The 18,622-nt window shown below is 31.3% G+C and overlaps 1 protein-coding gene across 1 annotated transcript in view; it reads right to left on the bottom strand.

Annotated features, from left to right (window-relative positions):
* The window catches only part of LOC143041854 (uncharacterized), a 130,160-nt gene that overhangs the window by 83,991 nt on the left and 27,547 nt on the right, over positions 1-18,622 (bottom strand). Inside the window, exons 10-21 of the mRNA XM_076213958.1 lie at positions 17,124-17,259; positions 15,617-15,838; positions 14,781-14,987; positions 12,913-13,044; positions 11,685-11,892; positions 10,428-10,622; positions 9,663-9,877; positions 7,791-7,963; positions 7,013-7,193; positions 5,813-5,928; positions 1,610-1,695; positions 1-121 (exon numbers count right to left, since the gene is read on the bottom strand). Of these exons, the coding sequence (XP_076070073.1) occupies positions 1-121; positions 1,610-1,695; positions 5,813-5,928; positions 7,013-7,193; positions 7,791-7,963; positions 9,663-9,877; positions 10,428-10,622; positions 11,685-11,892; positions 12,913-13,044; positions 14,781-14,987; positions 15,617-15,838; positions 17,124-17,259 (1,992 nt within the window). The remainder of the gene's footprint in view (positions 122-1,609; positions 1,696-5,812; positions 5,929-7,012; positions 7,194-7,790; positions 7,964-9,662; positions 9,878-10,427; positions 10,623-11,684; positions 11,893-12,912; positions 13,045-14,780; positions 14,988-15,616; positions 15,839-17,123; positions 17,260-18,622) is intronic.

Here is an 18,622-nt window from a genome sequence, read left to right as displayed (position 1 = left end):
CCTCCATCATCAGCATGGTATCCGTATGAGGTTGGGTTCCATCCTGGCATTCTGTTGGGAGCATAATCCCTGGGAGCAACTCCTATACCAATAAACCTACTTTTACCTTCATGAATTATTTCTGAAATAAAATATTTAAATTAGTATGATCCTTTATCAAACTTTAAAAAAAAACCACAAGAATGTATCCATAGTATTTTCTATGTTCAGTGGACTGTGAAATTGGGATAACAAGAATGTGTCCAAAGTACACGGATGCCCCACTCGCACTATCCTTTTCCATGTTCCATGGACCGTGAAATTGGGTAATAATCTAATTTGGCATTAAAATTAGAAAGATTATACTATAGGGAACATATGTACTAAGTTTAAAGTTGATTGGACTTCAATTTCATCAAAAACTACCTTGACCAAAAAACTTTAACCTGAAACTCCCACTTTCATTTTCTATGTTCAGTGGACCGTGAAATTGGGGTCAAAAGTCTAATTTGGCTTTAAAATTAGAAAGATCATATCATAAGCCACAAGTGTAATAAGTTTCAAGTTGATTGGACTTCAGCTTCATCAAAAACTACCTTGACCAAAAACTTTAACCTGAATGGACGCACAGACGAACGGACGAACGAACGAACAGAGCCACAGACCAGAAAACATAATGCCCCTCTACTATCGTAGGTGGGGCATAAAAACTATGATTTTGCATTAAAATTAGAAAGTTCATATCATAAGAAAGATGTGTACTAAGTTTCAAGTTGATAGCACTTCAACTTCATTAAAAACTACCTGGACCAAAACCTTTAACCTGAAGCGTGACAGACAAACGGTACAACCGACGGACCAACGGTCCAACAGATGGACGGACAAACGGCCGCACACACCAGAAAACATAATGCCCATAAATGGGGCATAAAAAAACAAGAATATGTCCATAGTACATGGATAGTCCAATTGCACTATTATTTTCTATGTTCAGTGAACTGTGAAATTGTGGTAAAAACTATAAACTCAAAATAACTTGACAACTGTTGTTAGAAAGTTTACTTAAGAAATGAGATCACAGGGAAACTATAAATAATCAATATAATAAACATTGCTGAATTACACCACTTATTTTTCACATGCTCCACATGATTCTGTCTTGATTGCTAAACCTTGACATAAAATACTTGCATTTTTTTTTATATCAACATTATAGCCATAGTTCACAAAACAGCACAAGACAATAAATTATAAAAGCAGTATAAATATCCAACACTAGAAATCAATTTTTTTGGGGTTAGTGATTTTTGGTGTTGGTCAGTGACTTTGATTGAAGTGCAATAAAACAAACATTCTGTGAGCATTGCATGTCAATACATAGTCCTCTACCAGTTAAAAATTTATTGAATTCAAAAAAAATTCTAGCTCAATCAATAACTTGTCATACTGTAAACTATGTAGCATTTGATTTGATTTTTGATGTTTTAACGCCACTTTTAAGCACAGCATTAGGCTATTTTGTGGTGGTCAATTTTTATTGGTGGAGGAAACCAGAGTACCCATAGAAAACCACCAACCTTCGATAGGAAATAAACTATATAACAAATATCAAATCAATACCAATACTCACTATAACTAAACTTTTTTATGTTTTCTGAGAAGCATTCTACTCCAATAAACTGTGCAACTGGTGAAGAAGTGGATCTTGGTTCATAGCTGTAAGAAAAAGATATAAATTACAAAAAATGTTCAAAGGGTACAGCAACTAAATACATAAATGTTAAAGGTAAAACATAAAAAGAACAAAAACAATAAATGCTAAAAACATAAAGAATGTGTATGAGGATGCAAATGCCCCTGCTCAAGTTTTCCAAGTTAAAAAGGGGCATAACTCTATGACAATAAATGACTCACTATCCAAATTCAAACAGGTTTTGGGTGTTGCGGTACTTAGCATTATGAGTTTCACGAAATTTGCATGAGGCAAACTTAAGTTAGAGTGTGAAAACAAAATAGGACAGGCAGATAAATGGTAAGACAAAATGAAATGCTTTGCTGAGTGCAGCTGGATACGACCGCAAAGGTCCAACCCTGAACAGTTGGGGCAAAAATGGACAATGTTCGCGCTTGATACAGGTCTGAATTTGGATTGTAATTAAAGGGATAATTCGCGATTTTTCACTTTTCATCTTATTATGTTCATAATACCATAAAAAACATATTCACCAAGTTTTATTTTGATATGAAATCTAATAAAGAAGAAAATTGGGAATTATTAATTTTATTTCTTGAAACTTCCTGACTTATGTGACGTAGTTTAAGTCTTTGATGCATGCCGGGAGTGAAAATATATCATTTAAGTCTTGTTCGTTAACAATCTAATTACGCGATTTAAAGCGCATCGACGACTTTTGGTGTAGCTATTAACCAACGAAAAATAAGTGATAGCCATGCAACTTTTAAAATTAGATCGTGTGGATATTTTAAAACGAATTTTAATAATAAAATTAATTCATATAATAGAACATTTTTATGATTTATTTTCTACAAATACTTTAAACAAACATATGAAATTGACATGATCAATAGTGTATTAAAAATACATGTTTGTATTCTGACGTTTTTGCTTCATTACAGCAAACATTTTCACTTGCTTGTACGGTGGAAATAAAATGTGTATTGTTTTGTGACACCTTAAGAATGTTGAATGCGTAGGTTAACTCAAGGTAATTAAAAGATTAGCATTATGTAATTCTAATCCTTTGATCCTCATTCAGTGAAATCTAGGCGTCACGGTTCACTGGCATTCCAGGTGTGAACAACATAATTGTAAACGGGAGTCCGACAAAATTTCAGACACATGAATGTAAAATAAAATAATTAAAATTAATTAACGGGATTAATAAGATCGCACAATAACTGGATAGCTGTTGTTTATTTTTATATTTTGCATAAGATCACTTTTAATGAATTATGACTTTTGATTACTTTAGTAACGACAAAACACTGAATTATTTTAATTGAAGAATTTATAAATAAAAACACGAGTTTATGAACTAAAATTTTTACTATTTCAAATTAGGATCGGCAGCCTTAAATATTTCAAACAGATCATTAACAATTGCAATTATATATTTTAGTCCATCCAAAGTGATCTTTAATTACCTATTTTGGAATTAATGTGCTCATCAAAATATTTTAAATCTGACAACACATGAAGACTTCAGATATTTAAAAAAAAAATGTTTTAAAAAATTGACAGGAAATTAAAGGATCTAATTGGAATGGAATCGACAAATTACGAACAGATATGCTTTTCAAGTGGGAAAAACATGAACAAAATTTATACATAATTGGGAATATGTCCTTCTTAAAATACTCTTCGTCTCATACCGTAACTATATATAATACTTTAGCTATTTGACCAACGATGTATAAAAAATGACAACGAATTTAATGTCATCTTTCCCTATTTTTTAATGTAATTATAAGTCTGTTTCAACTGGCAAGAATACCACTAAAGCGGACAAGCAGTTTCTTTAAATTGCTGTCATTGAATATCTAGAGAGAAAATAAATCCCGAAATTGATTTGAAACTTTGATACTCTATAGTTTTCCTGGAAAATATACACATCTCTCGGTATTAGTGTACTTCCAGTGGCGTATATATTACATGCATTTCGGAACAATTGTGACGAAGACGAGTTTCTTCCTTTTTTCGAGAACAATCTAATTGATATATAAATGTCCATAACTTCGATGAGCCAAATAAAGTTATATATCGACCTGTATTTAAATCTCTTCTTCTTCTTCTTCGTTTGGTATACACTAGTCTATCGACATTTGATGATTACTTACTGTTGGCATACGTGAACTTGTCATTTTACAAAACTTTTACCCCATGGCCAATTTACGCAAAATGTATGTTTCTTTCTTATGTTCTATGTATAAATGTATATATTTTAATTTGCTCTATAGTTCGAACTTCCGTAACTTATAATCCAGGCGTATGTATACACGAATGGTCGACAAGTGCGTACCTATTTTTAAAATAATATTTCTGGTATGTTCCAATCTGTCCTTCACCATTGACAACAAGTAAATATTACATTTTACCAAATTTACCCTTGGAAAAAATTCGTATATAGATTTTTATTTCATCAGATCTGTTTGTTTTCTTTGGTATTATTTATATTTTTATAAATAATTTTCTTTTTACCAGAAATGTTATTCATAAACAAGCGTATATGTTTAGTAATGACTATATATATTAATATATCACTTTCGGACACGCAAGATAGAGATGTATATTATACACCTAATAGTTCAAAATGGAAAGTTATAAGTTATCGGCCGTGTACACTTATCAATACACTAAGAAGTGAAACGATGCATGAATTTGCAAACTCGACAGGAAATCGCTTGAATACCTGGACGTGTCACCTCACACCCCCTACAATACCTTTGGGAGTAATACCTTTAGCCATGCGGGTGATCAGTCGAGCGAAGATCCTAATTTATTTGAATAAAGTTTATGACATAAAAGTGTTAATTATGAACTTATTAGATTGCCGAAAACAATTCAAGTTTCACGGAAGACTTATTTATGATTTGAAATTTTGACTTTTTTACTAATTCCTATATTATCAGTCTAAAAATAACAGATCATGGTTATTAATGAAAAAAAAAGAAAATTTTCCGTATCAAGTTAACTAGTCGGATAAAACAACCGACGAGATATCGACACGCAATTACGACTACATCGGGTTACTGTAGTTCTGGTCCTTAGACATATCGGGACTGCAAATCGGACAAGGTGACAAAATGGCCGACCGCAAAGAATTGATACTCTAAATTTAAAATCGATGGTGATCTCTTATCTAGCAGAATAAAACTTTAATATCTATGAATTTGAGCATTTTTATACAGAATAAACATAATATCAATTTTTGAATTTTTTGCGAAGTTTCCCTTTAAACAATTGACACACAATAGGTTTCTGACACAGAATAACTGTGGTCAAAGAACATAGAATTGGTTATATGATTTGAATTTATATTAAATATTAATTTTTTTACTTATTTTGCCATACACTATGCTGTTGCGAAATTGTCCCCCCCCCCCAAAAAAAAAATATAAAATAAAAAAATTGATGACCCCTTTTTATAATTTTGTGTGAAACACTGAACTGTTGCATATTGACCGCACCATTTATATATCATATCACAAATATTTCCAACTTTGTATGGTTTCAGAGAAGTTGCTGCTCAATGAAATCTGTCTCTTCCTTTAGTAGTATAGATACATATATAACATGAATATAAAGAAATTAAAAACATCATTGTATCTAGAAAACTTAGTTCTGGTTAATGAACGATGACAAATATCACAAAAGTTAAGTTTTCTCTGTTCATAAATATAGAAAGATGTAGTATGAGTGCCAAAAAGACAACTCTTCATCTAAATATATAAAAGTAAACCATTATAGATCAAGGTACATTCTTCAACACTGAGCCTTGGCTCACACCAAACAACAAGCCATAAAGGGCCCCAAAAAATTACTAGTGTAAAATCATTAAAACAGGAAAACCAGCAGTCTAATCTACATAAAAAACGAGAATCAAGAAAGACTTATCAACCACATAAACAAACTACAACTACTGAACATCAGATTCCTGACATAGGACAGGTGCAAATAATTGCAGCAGGATTAAATGTTTTAATGGTACTAAACCTTCTACCTTTTCTGAAACAATAGTGTAACATCACAATTATAGAAAGACACACTATAAAATATCAATTGAAATAAAGAATAAAATACAACATATTTTACCATAACAGTCCAGTTTCATGGCTGGTTTTAAGATCTCTGCTTATGATTGGCTGATAAACAACTTTGGACTCTTTAATGGCCGTCATGTCAAGTTCACCACCTTTACCAATTATTCTCTGAAAAAGAAGTTTGTTATAAAGTCAGAACATCTTTTTTCGTTCAATTTAGAAAAATCCAGCATGAAAATTAAAACACTTGAATACTTAAATTCATGTTTAAGGTGGTTCCCAACACTTTAACTAAAATTAATTTGGCTCGTTTAGTTTTCTTAAAATTTTGACAAAGTATTTACTTTGACCCTTTTACAAAAATATCAAAATTTCAAAAAATTTGAACCAACAGTTTTATCAGAAAAATTACACTGGTTATATAGCAGTTTGACAAACACTAATTTTGATCATTGAGAAGCTTAATATTCCCTTAACAACACAACATAATTAAAGCGTTAAGCTGATTTTACAGAGTTATCTCCCTGTAGTGTTAGGTATCACCTTAACTTTATTGACATAAGTAGACAAAACGTAATGCAGGACAGTACAAGAGGTATAGTAAAAAGTTATTAATAAACTTAAACTTACACATTTCAATTTATACTGGCGTAGATTTTCCTTCTTGGTGCTATAAACATAGATTCTACCACTGCATCAAGTGTAATACAACATTTTTCTACTTGAGACAGTAAAATTTTTATGAATGTTTTTAACTGTCAAGAGTGGATAAGTATCGTATTGCATGAGATTTATGGTGGAATCTGTTTCTCAAATGATTTTAAGACAATATGCAGATAATTTTAATCCTTCTATTCGTACGAACTGCAAAAATGCAAAAAGATGTTGTTCTTTCTACATGACATCATCATGTATGATTGCTTTTATTCAAGATGTCACAATAGCAATTTCAGAGGAAAGCAAAAAAATTTGACCTCATAATTGAATTTTGACAAAAGAAGAACTGAGATCAAAAGAACCACACAATGACTAAATAAAAGTTATCAATAGGTCAGGAAAAGGATAAATAGAGTAAGAATTAGAGAAATAGTAATATTCACTGAATGCAAATGGCCACCTAGGCAAACTAAGGTAGTCATTTGATATAGGGGAGATAACTATGACAAGTTTATTTGTTCTGGCTGAGAGTACCATCTGGTCCCTTGTGGATCTCTTTCAGACATTCCCCATTTCCATTCTCAATTTTACTTACACCTGGATCTGATATTCTGATTTTAACACAGTCACCACGTTTACAATCATATAATGGGTCTTCCACATCCTTTATCAAAGTCTTAAACTTCTCAACGATTTTGCTATTGGACACAATATCAGCGGATGACAAAGCAGTGGCCTTCCCAGGGAAAACGCTAACAATAGCACCATCTTCTGCACTGAAATATAAATACTGAAAATTCAGAAATTATAGCAACGTTTTTTAAAATTATTGCAAGAAATGGGACAGGGTTATAACTGCCACATAATTTAAAATTCACATTTTGAATTTTGTACAAGAATTAAACAGGATATTTCTCAATTTCACAAAAATATAAATCTCATTCTAGTCTTAAATGACAAAATCGCAATAATAAATGCACACAATAATTGCTGAATTTAGATTATCACTTTTGAAGTCACTTTAATCAGATACTGAATAAGATGTCAAATCAAATCTTAGCATATGAATTTGTCTGTGTTTATGTAGTTTGTTTACTACACATTCTAACCAGGATAACAGTAATGTAAAAGATTAACTCTGCGGAGGTATATGAAATTTTGGAAATGATTAATTAGAAATTCTAAAAAAAAATATGACATACTTTGTATGCTGGAAAAAAGAGTTTGTACAAATAAATCTTAATTTGATTTGAAATCCCATTTATAATGTCTGATTGGCCTATGTGCCTTCAATTGACTGTTCAATAGAAAAGAAAAAAATTCAAATGAATATTTTCTGTTCTTATTAAGGCAATGCATGATAAAGAACTTACTCTCTTAGTAATAAACCCTTCTTCCCTTCTGTGCTTAAAACCAGCTCTACTTCATTGTAAGCTAAAGGATCTAGTGGAACCTTGTTTAATACACTTTCCATATACGTGGATGGACTTGACACAACTCTTTTATTGTTGCAATAAACCTGTGGTCGTAAATAACTTCTAAGTTCCTGGAAATTATAATTTAAACAAAATTATTTACGATCATTTTTTGAACAGTATATTAGCAATGATTAGCTCTTTAATATTATATCAGAACAATCATTTTGCAAGAGAAATGTAATTTGTTTAATAAAGAATTTTCATCTTAATGCAGAAAATCATCTGTTCTATCTTATTGTAATAACTGAAAATATTTTTGCTCCGATCACATTTTTTAATTTAGACATGTAAGGGGTTATAACTCATGATATAAAGTTATATGTAATGAAATGTAAGTTATATGTTTTGTTGCAAGAAAACTTGTCACATTATCCCATTTCTTTTTATTGACTGAAAGCTCGTTATAAGAACTATCTAAATCTTATATGTTATCTTAAAATTCTATCATTCAGTTATCTTATCATGTTACAATTTATTTTCATGTGTAATCTATATAATATATATATATATAAATTCAGAAAATTTTGCACACATCCAGTAGCTTGAAAATTGACAATTAATTAATTGAAAGCAAACTGATATGTGCTGATAGCAATGCAACTTCACCAAAAATCAAAGAGCAGATTGCTCTGAGGGATACAATTGCCATTGTTTTCATTGATACATGTATTAGTATTATTTTCAAAAATAATTCAACTGCACGTGTAAAATGCTCGTAAAATGTAATTTACTTAATCTGAATAGTTATTCAACTTTAAAAATAGCCAATCCTCGATACAAGTGTATGAACAATGTACTTATTGTGTATTTTTTTTTGTACTATCGATTCCAAGTTTACTTTCCACAGCAGTCACTGAGAGTGAGAGTAGGTATTTCAACACTTCATACCTTATCACCTATTTTCCTACGTGAATTCTAGGTGGAACCCCATTCCTAACTCTTTAAATATTTAATTTCCTTTGGGTCAGTGGGCATGACTTCTTACCGTACACATTCCTCTGTTTAAATTGCGATCCGTTTTAATATAATACGACGTCTATCGACAGAACGAGTTGATTTTTCTCGACGTATCGTATCGTCGTTTGATGAAAGTTACTTATGGAAGGGAGACAACTCGAAGCGATAATATGGAAGACTCCATTTTGGCTGAAGGGGTATTCTAGTTACACCTTTATGTTGTGGACTACATTTATTTTAATTTAAATGATGCATATGATTTAAAATTTTGCAAGAACAATAACCCTCAATAGCAGACAGACATAGAAAGGATCCCATGAGTTTCAAATTAATCAATGGAGTGGGGAATCTAGAGCAACCATTCAATCTGATACCCCTTCAAGTCAAGAAAACTATACGCATGCGCATAATTACCTAAACAAACCCTAGACTTGTGATTTGTAGCAAGGACGTATATTGAATGTTAATTAAAAGACCTCCATTTCTTTATGGAAGTACAATATCAAATATCAGTTTCATAACGGTGACATATAAGAAAACTCCACTTCAGTTCTTATATGACAAATAGATTTATCGATCGGAATCCAGAGAACTCTAGCATGTTATCAAAACTTTTTAAATTTTGCCGCTATGAGAAATACTGTCTTCTGTCAAACCAACAATGATGATGGGGGGTTTTAACAACCTTTACTGGCTATAAAGCCCTTGCGCTGTCAGTAAACCAACAACTTGCCTTATAATGGATTATAAATTTTTCTGCTCTATTTCATGAAACTTATGGTTAATTGTTATTCTAATTGCAACATTTACCCATAAGTCATTAGCACAATCTGTACAAATCCCACAATCCACACATCCTGGTAAAGAGGTTTTACACAGACACTCTCTAAAATTATCTCCCATAATTCCATTGTATTTACACTTCCTGCCTAGCCCACAGCACCTGTTACACATGGAACAAACAGACTGGTTGAACATACTGTCAACTTTCTTCCAAAGATGTTTGCAACCAAAAGAGTTGTGAACTGAAAAATTAAAACAATCAAATACTAATTCAAATGTTCAACAAATAATATATTTTCAAGCGCCTATGTATACAGAGATTGGTCTTCAATACAGGATGAAAATTCTTCACCAATAGTAGGGCTTCAGCTAGCTCCTAAACAAGAATGTGTACTAGTTCAGTGAAAATGGATGTCACACTAAAATCCGCATAACATATACTATGGATTCTTTTATTTTTGTTGGTATTAATTTTCTTAGATTGCTGAAAACTTGCATATTTGTGGATATTTTATTTTTTGGTTTTGCAAATATCATTTGCATGGTTTGTGAGAAAATTGTATACTTTTGAAATCTTATTTTTCAGGTTTTAAAAAAATTCTTACCTGTTCTTTTATTGAGAACAGGTGAGCTAAAAATGAGTTATATGAAAATACATTGACATATTTTATAGATACAAGGTTTATTAACCCCAAAAAATCTAAAACATCCTCTGCCTATGGTTTTAGTCAATATGTCCATGGTTAAACAATTGAGAAATGAAAATTAAAATACAGCTATTAAGCCACTTACCAAAACCATTTGGAACATCTCCTGATTCTAGATATATGAGATCACGTTGTTTTAGAACTTTCTCAATCATGTCTGTGTATAAGCAAAAGATGTTCCAAGTGTACTCTTTAACATAAAACTCTGTTTCGTCATTGACAGGCTCTGTTTTTAAATCAGGCAGGTAACATTTAGTCTGAACTACAATCTCTCTGTTGTCTAAAAGTACAAAATGTCATAGTATCTAATGTGGCTAATATTAAAAATAAACAGCTGCATATAAGCGCATGATACGCCTGTCACTTTATCAAGAAACGAGTTCAATAACTTCTGAATTTTCATATCAGAAAATTATTCCTGAAAATTAAAGGGACGTTATCTTAATATATATAACCAGTCACCAAAGTTTAATGAAAACTGCTCAGAGCATTTTAAAATTCTGGAAAATCCCCCCTTTTTTATGAATAAAATCCCACAACTCAGAAAAGTTAATCTAAACGTTAAAAAATAGACAAGGAGCTCATGCCAATAGATATAAACAATACATCAAAGTTTCTTGCAAATTGGAAAAGGCATTTTTAAGTTATTGTACTAAATATGGAAAATCACCCTTTTTTAATGAAAAAAACACGCGTACTAAAACTGGAAAATCACCCTTTTTTAATGAAAAAAAACATGTAACTTTTAAACTTGACATCTAAAATTTATAAAAAATGAAAGGGAGCTCACGTCAAAAGATATAAACGATTCACCATATTTTCATGCAAATTAGCATTTTTTTATGTTATTGTCTTACATGTTGACGACGGACAGACAGACAACAGTATACCATAATACGTCCAATAAACTAGCATATAAAAATTATGGAAAATTAGTGAATTATTAAACCAATCCACACAGACCATTTCAAGTACATTTTTGTACCCATTCAACCTCAAAATGTGCACCTTAAACTAAAGATGGGAAAAATTTTAGAACTACTAAATTTCAAACTTATGAAAAATAAGACACTCAAATGTTCCCATTTATGTCTTCCAAACAATAGTTACGCACTTTAATCTTTGTGAAATTATAACATGTTTTGAGGTTGTTGCAAATTTTATACATATCAGGCTTTCATATTTGGTGGCATTTTCCTTTGATCTATTGTTTTCTCTTTGATCTTTACAACTTTGACAAAATCTCATGATTTTGCTTCAAGAAAACAGTTCTGCATAATACACATGTATCACAATGACAATTTTACAATGATAGAAGTTTAAAAGAAAATGATTCACTTACCACCTGCCCAATTCAAAGTTTTTACAACAGTCTGTACACAACCTATCTGAAAGACAGCGCCATCTGCAGTTACCAGTAGAGGTCTGCCATATTTAGCAGCAGACGACACAACACCTGGCAACACTTCCTTAGCAACAGGGTAGATAAATTTATAAGACTTTTCCATTACAACAAAGTTTGATGGCTTCTTTTCACTGTAAAATGTATCCTGTAAGTGAACATAGATAAGTAAACAAAATTTTCTTTTCATTCAAAAAAATTATATGGTACTTATAAACAATAATCATTAGTAAATAAACAGCTGCACCATGAGGGCATGGTAGGCCTGTCACTTTTTTCAAAGAATAACATCAATAGATATAGATAACTGGAAGAAAAAGCAAGTACTGATTTCTATTTTACAAAATTTACTTCTTGATACTATCTTATGATCATAAACAAGCTTCCGTCCAAGTTTGGAAGAAATCCAGGACAGTTTAAATTAGTTATTAAAATTTCCAAAACTTTCACCACAGAGGGAATATTTGTGGATGCCGCTGATGATGACAATGATGGAATGTAAAATCCCTATGTTTCGCTTTTTTTTGACAAAAGTTACTGACCCATCAAAAATTGGTGTGGTACATTCACTTGTCAAATGAAAAAAACTTCTGTTCATTTTCTGTAAAATCTATGACTTTTTAAAATCATTTTTCAGACTATAAGTTAGAGAAGCCATGCATCAACTCTATTGGTTGTCTGAAGGTGATATTCCAGGTGAAATTTATATTCCTATCAAATCTATCCTCATTTTTCAATAGTATTTCAATTTTCTCGCCCTACATCCTGGTCAACACATAATGCAGGATTTAATGATTGTTAATATTGTTCATTTGTTCTTTCATGAACACACATCAAATATTTGCCACTGGACATTAAGCAAAAATCAATCAATCATATTTTCACAACTGGGTGAATTAATCTATTTTTAAAAAGATGCTTTTTAAGATGATTTTTTAAACAGATGTTTAAGAAAATGAAGCATATTTAGAAAATCCCATGTCAGAATTGAATTATTCTTTATTATGAATTAACATATCATTGTACCATGACTTGTGTATTGGACTTCTGGTACATGTTATTAGGAATTTTGGTCTTCAATTTCTCCTAAAGCCAAATGAGCAGAATAACATCTTCAGAAATACAGAAATAATAATTTAGTAATGACATAAAATATTGTGATATTTACCAATGAGACCACAAGTTTTTCCAATTTTTCTTGAACAACATATATAAATTGTTCATCTTCTGGTTTCAATCTCCATCGAGGTAACTCAACTAATCCACAATAATCCTGTAAAATCTTCAGTAACAATGTCGACTGAAATTATAAATATGTATTAACATAGAAAATAACTTTTAATTTAAAACTAGAACTAAAAATAGAGGACATTTACAACAGGACATTCTAAGAGTCTGGAATCCAGTTATGCAAATTTGATTATCTCCTCTTTATAATGTTGAACTGCAATTATATTCCTTTTTGCTTACATTGTTCGAGCTCTGGCAGAGAGCTGTCTCAGGTAGTGTTCAACATGTGTGTAAAGATTAATCAATATCTATTAAGCTGTTTAAAGGGGCATTAGCTACAAGATATAAACAAAAATATATAATGAAAGTGAAAAAAGTGAAATAATAATTTGCTTTTAGAAGACAGTTTGGTTCAATGTTGTCAAAATAAGCTTATAAACATTGCTGATGAATCATTCAAAATGATGATTTGGTTAACATTAATTTAATAGCATTAATAGGAGTTGTGCTTACAAGAAACTTATTATCACATATTTCAATATTAAAGTAAGAAGGTAAATTAATTTTTCCTTTAACATGCAGCACTGTTAGTTTTTTTTAAAACTGTTTAATGCTTCATCAACACCAGTATACCTGTTTCAATAGTGATGCATTAAAAAGTCAAATGGAGAATGGAAATGGGGAATGTGTCAAAGAGACAACAATTGGACCAAAGAGCAGAAAACAGTCTAAGGCCCCCTATTGGTCTTCAATGCACATACACAGGTAGTGAATTTTTCTGTACCTAGTAATACTAGAGCCTGTATCACTCATCTGACTCTACATGGGTTTTTGAAATCATATAAAAAAGATCTAATTTGGCTACAAAGAAACAACACTTGGCCAGCTCCTCATTAGGAAAGGAACATGTATGCTATGTTTGGTTTCAATCAATTCAGTGGTTCTCTAGAAGAAGACTTTTGTATGAATTTCCCATAGAGTCCTATTTTAAACTAAGCCACCACTGGTGGCCATCTTGGATGATGGATCAGCTACAAAGTAACAACACTTGGTAAGTATCTCATTAGGAGCATTCATGCTATGTTTGGTTTCATTCCATTCAGTGGTTCTCTAAAAGAAGAAATTTGTATGTATTTCCCATAGGGTCCTATGTAAAACTAAGTCCCCTGCCGGCTGCCATCTTGGATGATGGATCGGCTACAAAGTAACAATACTTGGTCAGTATCTCATCAGGAGCATTCATGCTATGTTTGGTTTCATTCCATTCAGTGGTTCTCTAAAAGAAGAAATTTGTATGTATTTCCCATAGGGTCCTATGTAAAACTAAGTCCCCTGCCGGCTGCCATCTTGGATGATGGATTGGCTACAAAGTAACAACACTTGGTCAGCACCTCATAAGGAACATTCATGTCATGTTTGGTTTAATTCCATTCAGTGGTTCTCTAGAAGAAGTTTAAAATGTAAAAAGTTTACACCAAGGACAACGGACGCCAAGAGATGAGAAAAGCTCACTTGGCCCTTCGGACCAGGTGAGCTAAAAATGAATTCTGTAAAGAAAAATGGGATATACTGTGGATTCATTATTATTCGTTGGTTACCAATTTTTCGTGGATTTTGTTGGTACAGGTGAACCTCAAAATTAAACGTTCAAGAAGAATAAATTTTCCATAGGCTTGTGTGGAGACTTCGGCAAAACCACGAAATTCAATTTCCACGAACGTGTAAGTTTTTCTTAATCCACGAAAGTTGGAACCCATGAAAATAAATGAATCCACAGTACAAAATAATGTTATTTATGCTTTTTACCTTTGTATCATCCTCTTTCAATGTACAACCAATTTGTAATGAAGCTTTTTGAAGTGTGAGTGCTCTCGTTTGGTTTTTAATAGCAGTTGAATAAGATTGGCTTGTTGTATAAGCACCAACTTTTCCAACTTTATCAACCATAGATTTTAAGAGTTCTAGATCTACTATGAGAGTCTTGGAGCAGAGTTGCAGGATAACAACTTTCCCCTGTAATAAATCAAAATATTTAAATTGAGTTACATGTACTTGTAAAATATATTTGAAAAATCTAATCTTTTGTATAGTTAATGAGAAAGACTGAAATATTTGAATTTATTTATCCTTATTAAATATGCAACAGAGACATTTATAATCACATTGAGATTTAATTAAAATCAAATTGATAAAAATCCTATTCTCTTTCAATATAAAAATCTATTAGTATCTTAAGATTTATCACTGTTTAAAAAAAATGAAGAAAAGTTTTATTTGGAGGGGTGAGAATATAGTTATTTTTCTTTACATTGGAAGGGTTGGAAGACAGTTATTTTTCTTTACTTTGTAGGGGTAAGAATTTTGGTATTTTTCTTTTCTTTGAAGTGGTTGGAATTTAGCTAATTTTGTTTACTGTGGAAGGGTTGGAATATAAGTATATTTCTATACTTTAAACGGGAAGGAATATAGGTATTTTCTTTTCTTTGGATGGGAAGGCATTTAGGTATTCTTCTTTTTTCCACTGTTCATGTATCTGCCTCACATAACAGAAAGTACAAGCCAAAAAGTAACCTTCAATATTTTGTTTTTTCTTCTTTTTAAAAAGAAATTTTAAATAAAGGAGGACTACAGAAATTGCCCACCTGTTCCTGTAAAAGTTTTGCAATTGAGAGGAACTCAGCTCCTGTAATGTCAAAACTTTCTTTAAGTCCAGAACTTATATCAATGACTTCATTTTTCTTCACAGTTTCTAAGACAACACTTAGGTATTTCTCAAACTTTTCTGCTATCTTGTATCTCATTTCCTGATGGTGTTTCCGACAATCCAAAACTTCTGTCATCTTGTCATAAACACTATTTAAACACTACAAATAAATTAGGAAAATGATAATATATATACTGTTTTACTTTAGCTCTCAACCAAATTACTGAAAACCAACTTATTTTCATAGATACTTTATTTTGAGCTAAGCTCTTTCTAGGCGACTTCGCAGTGAATTATTTTCATGATTTTCTGGAAGTATTTACATAAGTAAGATCTGTGTTTTATTAATTTATGACAATTTACATTCACATTATTTTTCTACAATAAATAGTTATCTGGCTATCAAAAATTACTTGTTTACTGTACATCAACAATTTTATGCTAAACCAATCCAAAACTTGTTTATCAGAGCCCAAATGTTTGAATTGTTCACAAGACATGCAAGTGACAAGGTGATACACAATTATAACCCTTCAAACGGTATCAAGTATAGTATGAGTGATTAACCCTTTCCTCCATTGATTTTTTTTTTTTGCATACTTGATTCGCATAAGGATTTTTCAATAAAATGCTAAAAATATGCTTTAAAGTATTAATGCATAGCGAAAAACAAATATTTCATCAAATAAATTAAAGTCAGATATTCCTACGATATTCCTTTTCATATTGGATACAAATTTTATTAAGTCTACTGCAGACACTTTGTAGTCAAAGAGTTTCAACTGAGGTACTACATAGGCGTCAAAAGGCGTCATTATGGAGTAAAGGGGGTGGCGTCAAAAGGCGTCACTATGGAGAAAAGGGTTAAACATGTAATATATATCATAAATCCTGCACAAATACAAGCTGAATGAAATTTGACATAAAAAGGATTTTGCTATTTTTGTTTTATGTCCTTTAAGGTCATATAGCTCTTTAAGTTTTTTGGTTCTCAAACATCCTTGGCTTTCAGATATTTGGTTTTGAGCGTTCCTGATGAATTGAAATCTAGGGTTAGCACTTCAGAAGTGTAAAATTTACATGATTCATTATTGTTCTGAATACCTTTTCATCCATTGAACAAAATAAAGAAAAAAACTTAAATAATAATTTTAAGTAAAAAAGTTGGGTTTTTTGGGTAAAATTAATAAAATTTAAGAGCAATTAATTAACATAATACTGTGGATTCATTTATTTTCGGGGTCACAAATTTTCGTGGATTGAGGAAAACTTGCATCTTTGTGGAAATTTCATTTTGTGGTTTTGACAAAGTATGCATATATTCCTTAAAGAAATTTGTAATTCGTTGAACATTCTAATTTTGGGAAATCCATGAAAAATGGTACCCAACAAATACTACTGAATCCACAGTAGTTATCCCTCTGTGTATACAAATAACTATTTACCTCTTCAGAATCCATATCCATGGAGATAAAATGAATTCGGTCATTTTTCTGTGTATTGAAAGTTTCTAATTTTTCCTTAGCTGCACACAATGATGCATATGCATTCTGTCCTACCATATCCATATCAGAGAAATGTCTGAAAAAAAAAGTAAATATATACAGTATATTAAATGTTTATAGTTCGTAGATACTTATAATCGTTTTTTTCAAAACAGAAAAAAAATCAATATTTTTCTGTTATTTCGTAATAATTACATTAGATGTATGTTTCATTATAATACTTTATTCTGATTGGCTAACTGCACATCACGTGTTATTCCGTAAGCAGTTGCATTGCTCAATACAACTTTTCATTCATGATAACACGTGGCCCAACAATAGAGTGCACAGGTGAATTAAATAAAAAAATATATAAAATTCGTGTTTTCATGATTATAGCTAAAAAATGTAATTATAAGCTTGAATGCTTCTTTTTGTAACTTTATAGGGTTGTAAAAGCGTTGACCGTGCGCACATTTTTAGAATGAAGCGCGGAAAAAATGTACTTCGGTCAATGCTTTTACACCCCAATAAATTTACAAAAAGAAGCATTCAATTCTTAAACAAATCCATTTCTTGATATTTCTTAAAAAAATAAATGTACTAAATATTTCCAATGCCCAACTTTTACAGGAAATGCAGCTTGTAAATGTTTATTTTTAAACTGGTTTTCTGATAGGATTTCTGTTATTGAAAGTGGTTTCTGTGCAATTATAAATTATTAATCATTCAACCAATGTTTTTTAAAATGTTATATGTTGTCACTAATCTCAAACAAGAGTGCACACGCTGAAATGTCTCGTCTTCTTTACAAATCATTGATATTATGTTGATAGTCCTAAATATAAAGCTTTATTACAACTTTCACATAAACATAACCAAGAAAACTTAACATTGACCAATGAACCATGAAAATGAGGTCAAGTTCAGTTGAACCATGACAGGCAGGCATGTAAAGCTAACAATCCTTTCATACAACAAAAATAGTTGGCCTATTGCTAATAGTTTAAGAAAAACAGACCAAAACATAAAAACTTTACACTGAGCAATGGACCGTAAAAATGAGGTCAAGGTCAAATAAAACCTGCACGACTGACATAAAGATCATAAAACTTTTCTATACACCAAATATAGTTGACTTATTGCATATAGTATTAGAAAAAAAGACCAAAACTCAAAAACATGACTTTGACTACTGAACCATGAAAATTAGGTCAAGGTCAAATGACATCTGCCAGTCAGACATGTACACCTTACAATCATTCCATATACCGAATACTAGATCTATTGTGTATAGTATCTGAGATATGGACTTGACCATCAAAACTTAACCTTGTTTACTGATCCATGAAATGAGGACGAGGTCAAGTGAAACTGTCTGACCTGCATGAAGACCTTGCAAGGTAAGCACATACTAAATATAGTTATCCTATTACCAGACCTGTTTACCCACCATGATG

The sequence above is a fragment of the Mytilus galloprovincialis genome, chromosome 8 (assembly GCF_965363235.1).
Source record: "Mytilus galloprovincialis chromosome 8, xbMytGall1.hap1.1, whole genome shotgun sequence".
Taxonomy (NCBI): domain Eukaryota; kingdom Metazoa; phylum Mollusca; class Bivalvia; order Mytilida; family Mytilidae; genus Mytilus; species Mytilus galloprovincialis.
The sequence above is the reverse complement of the archived record's forward strand: the minus strand, read 5'-3'. Positions and strand labels throughout refer to the sequence as shown.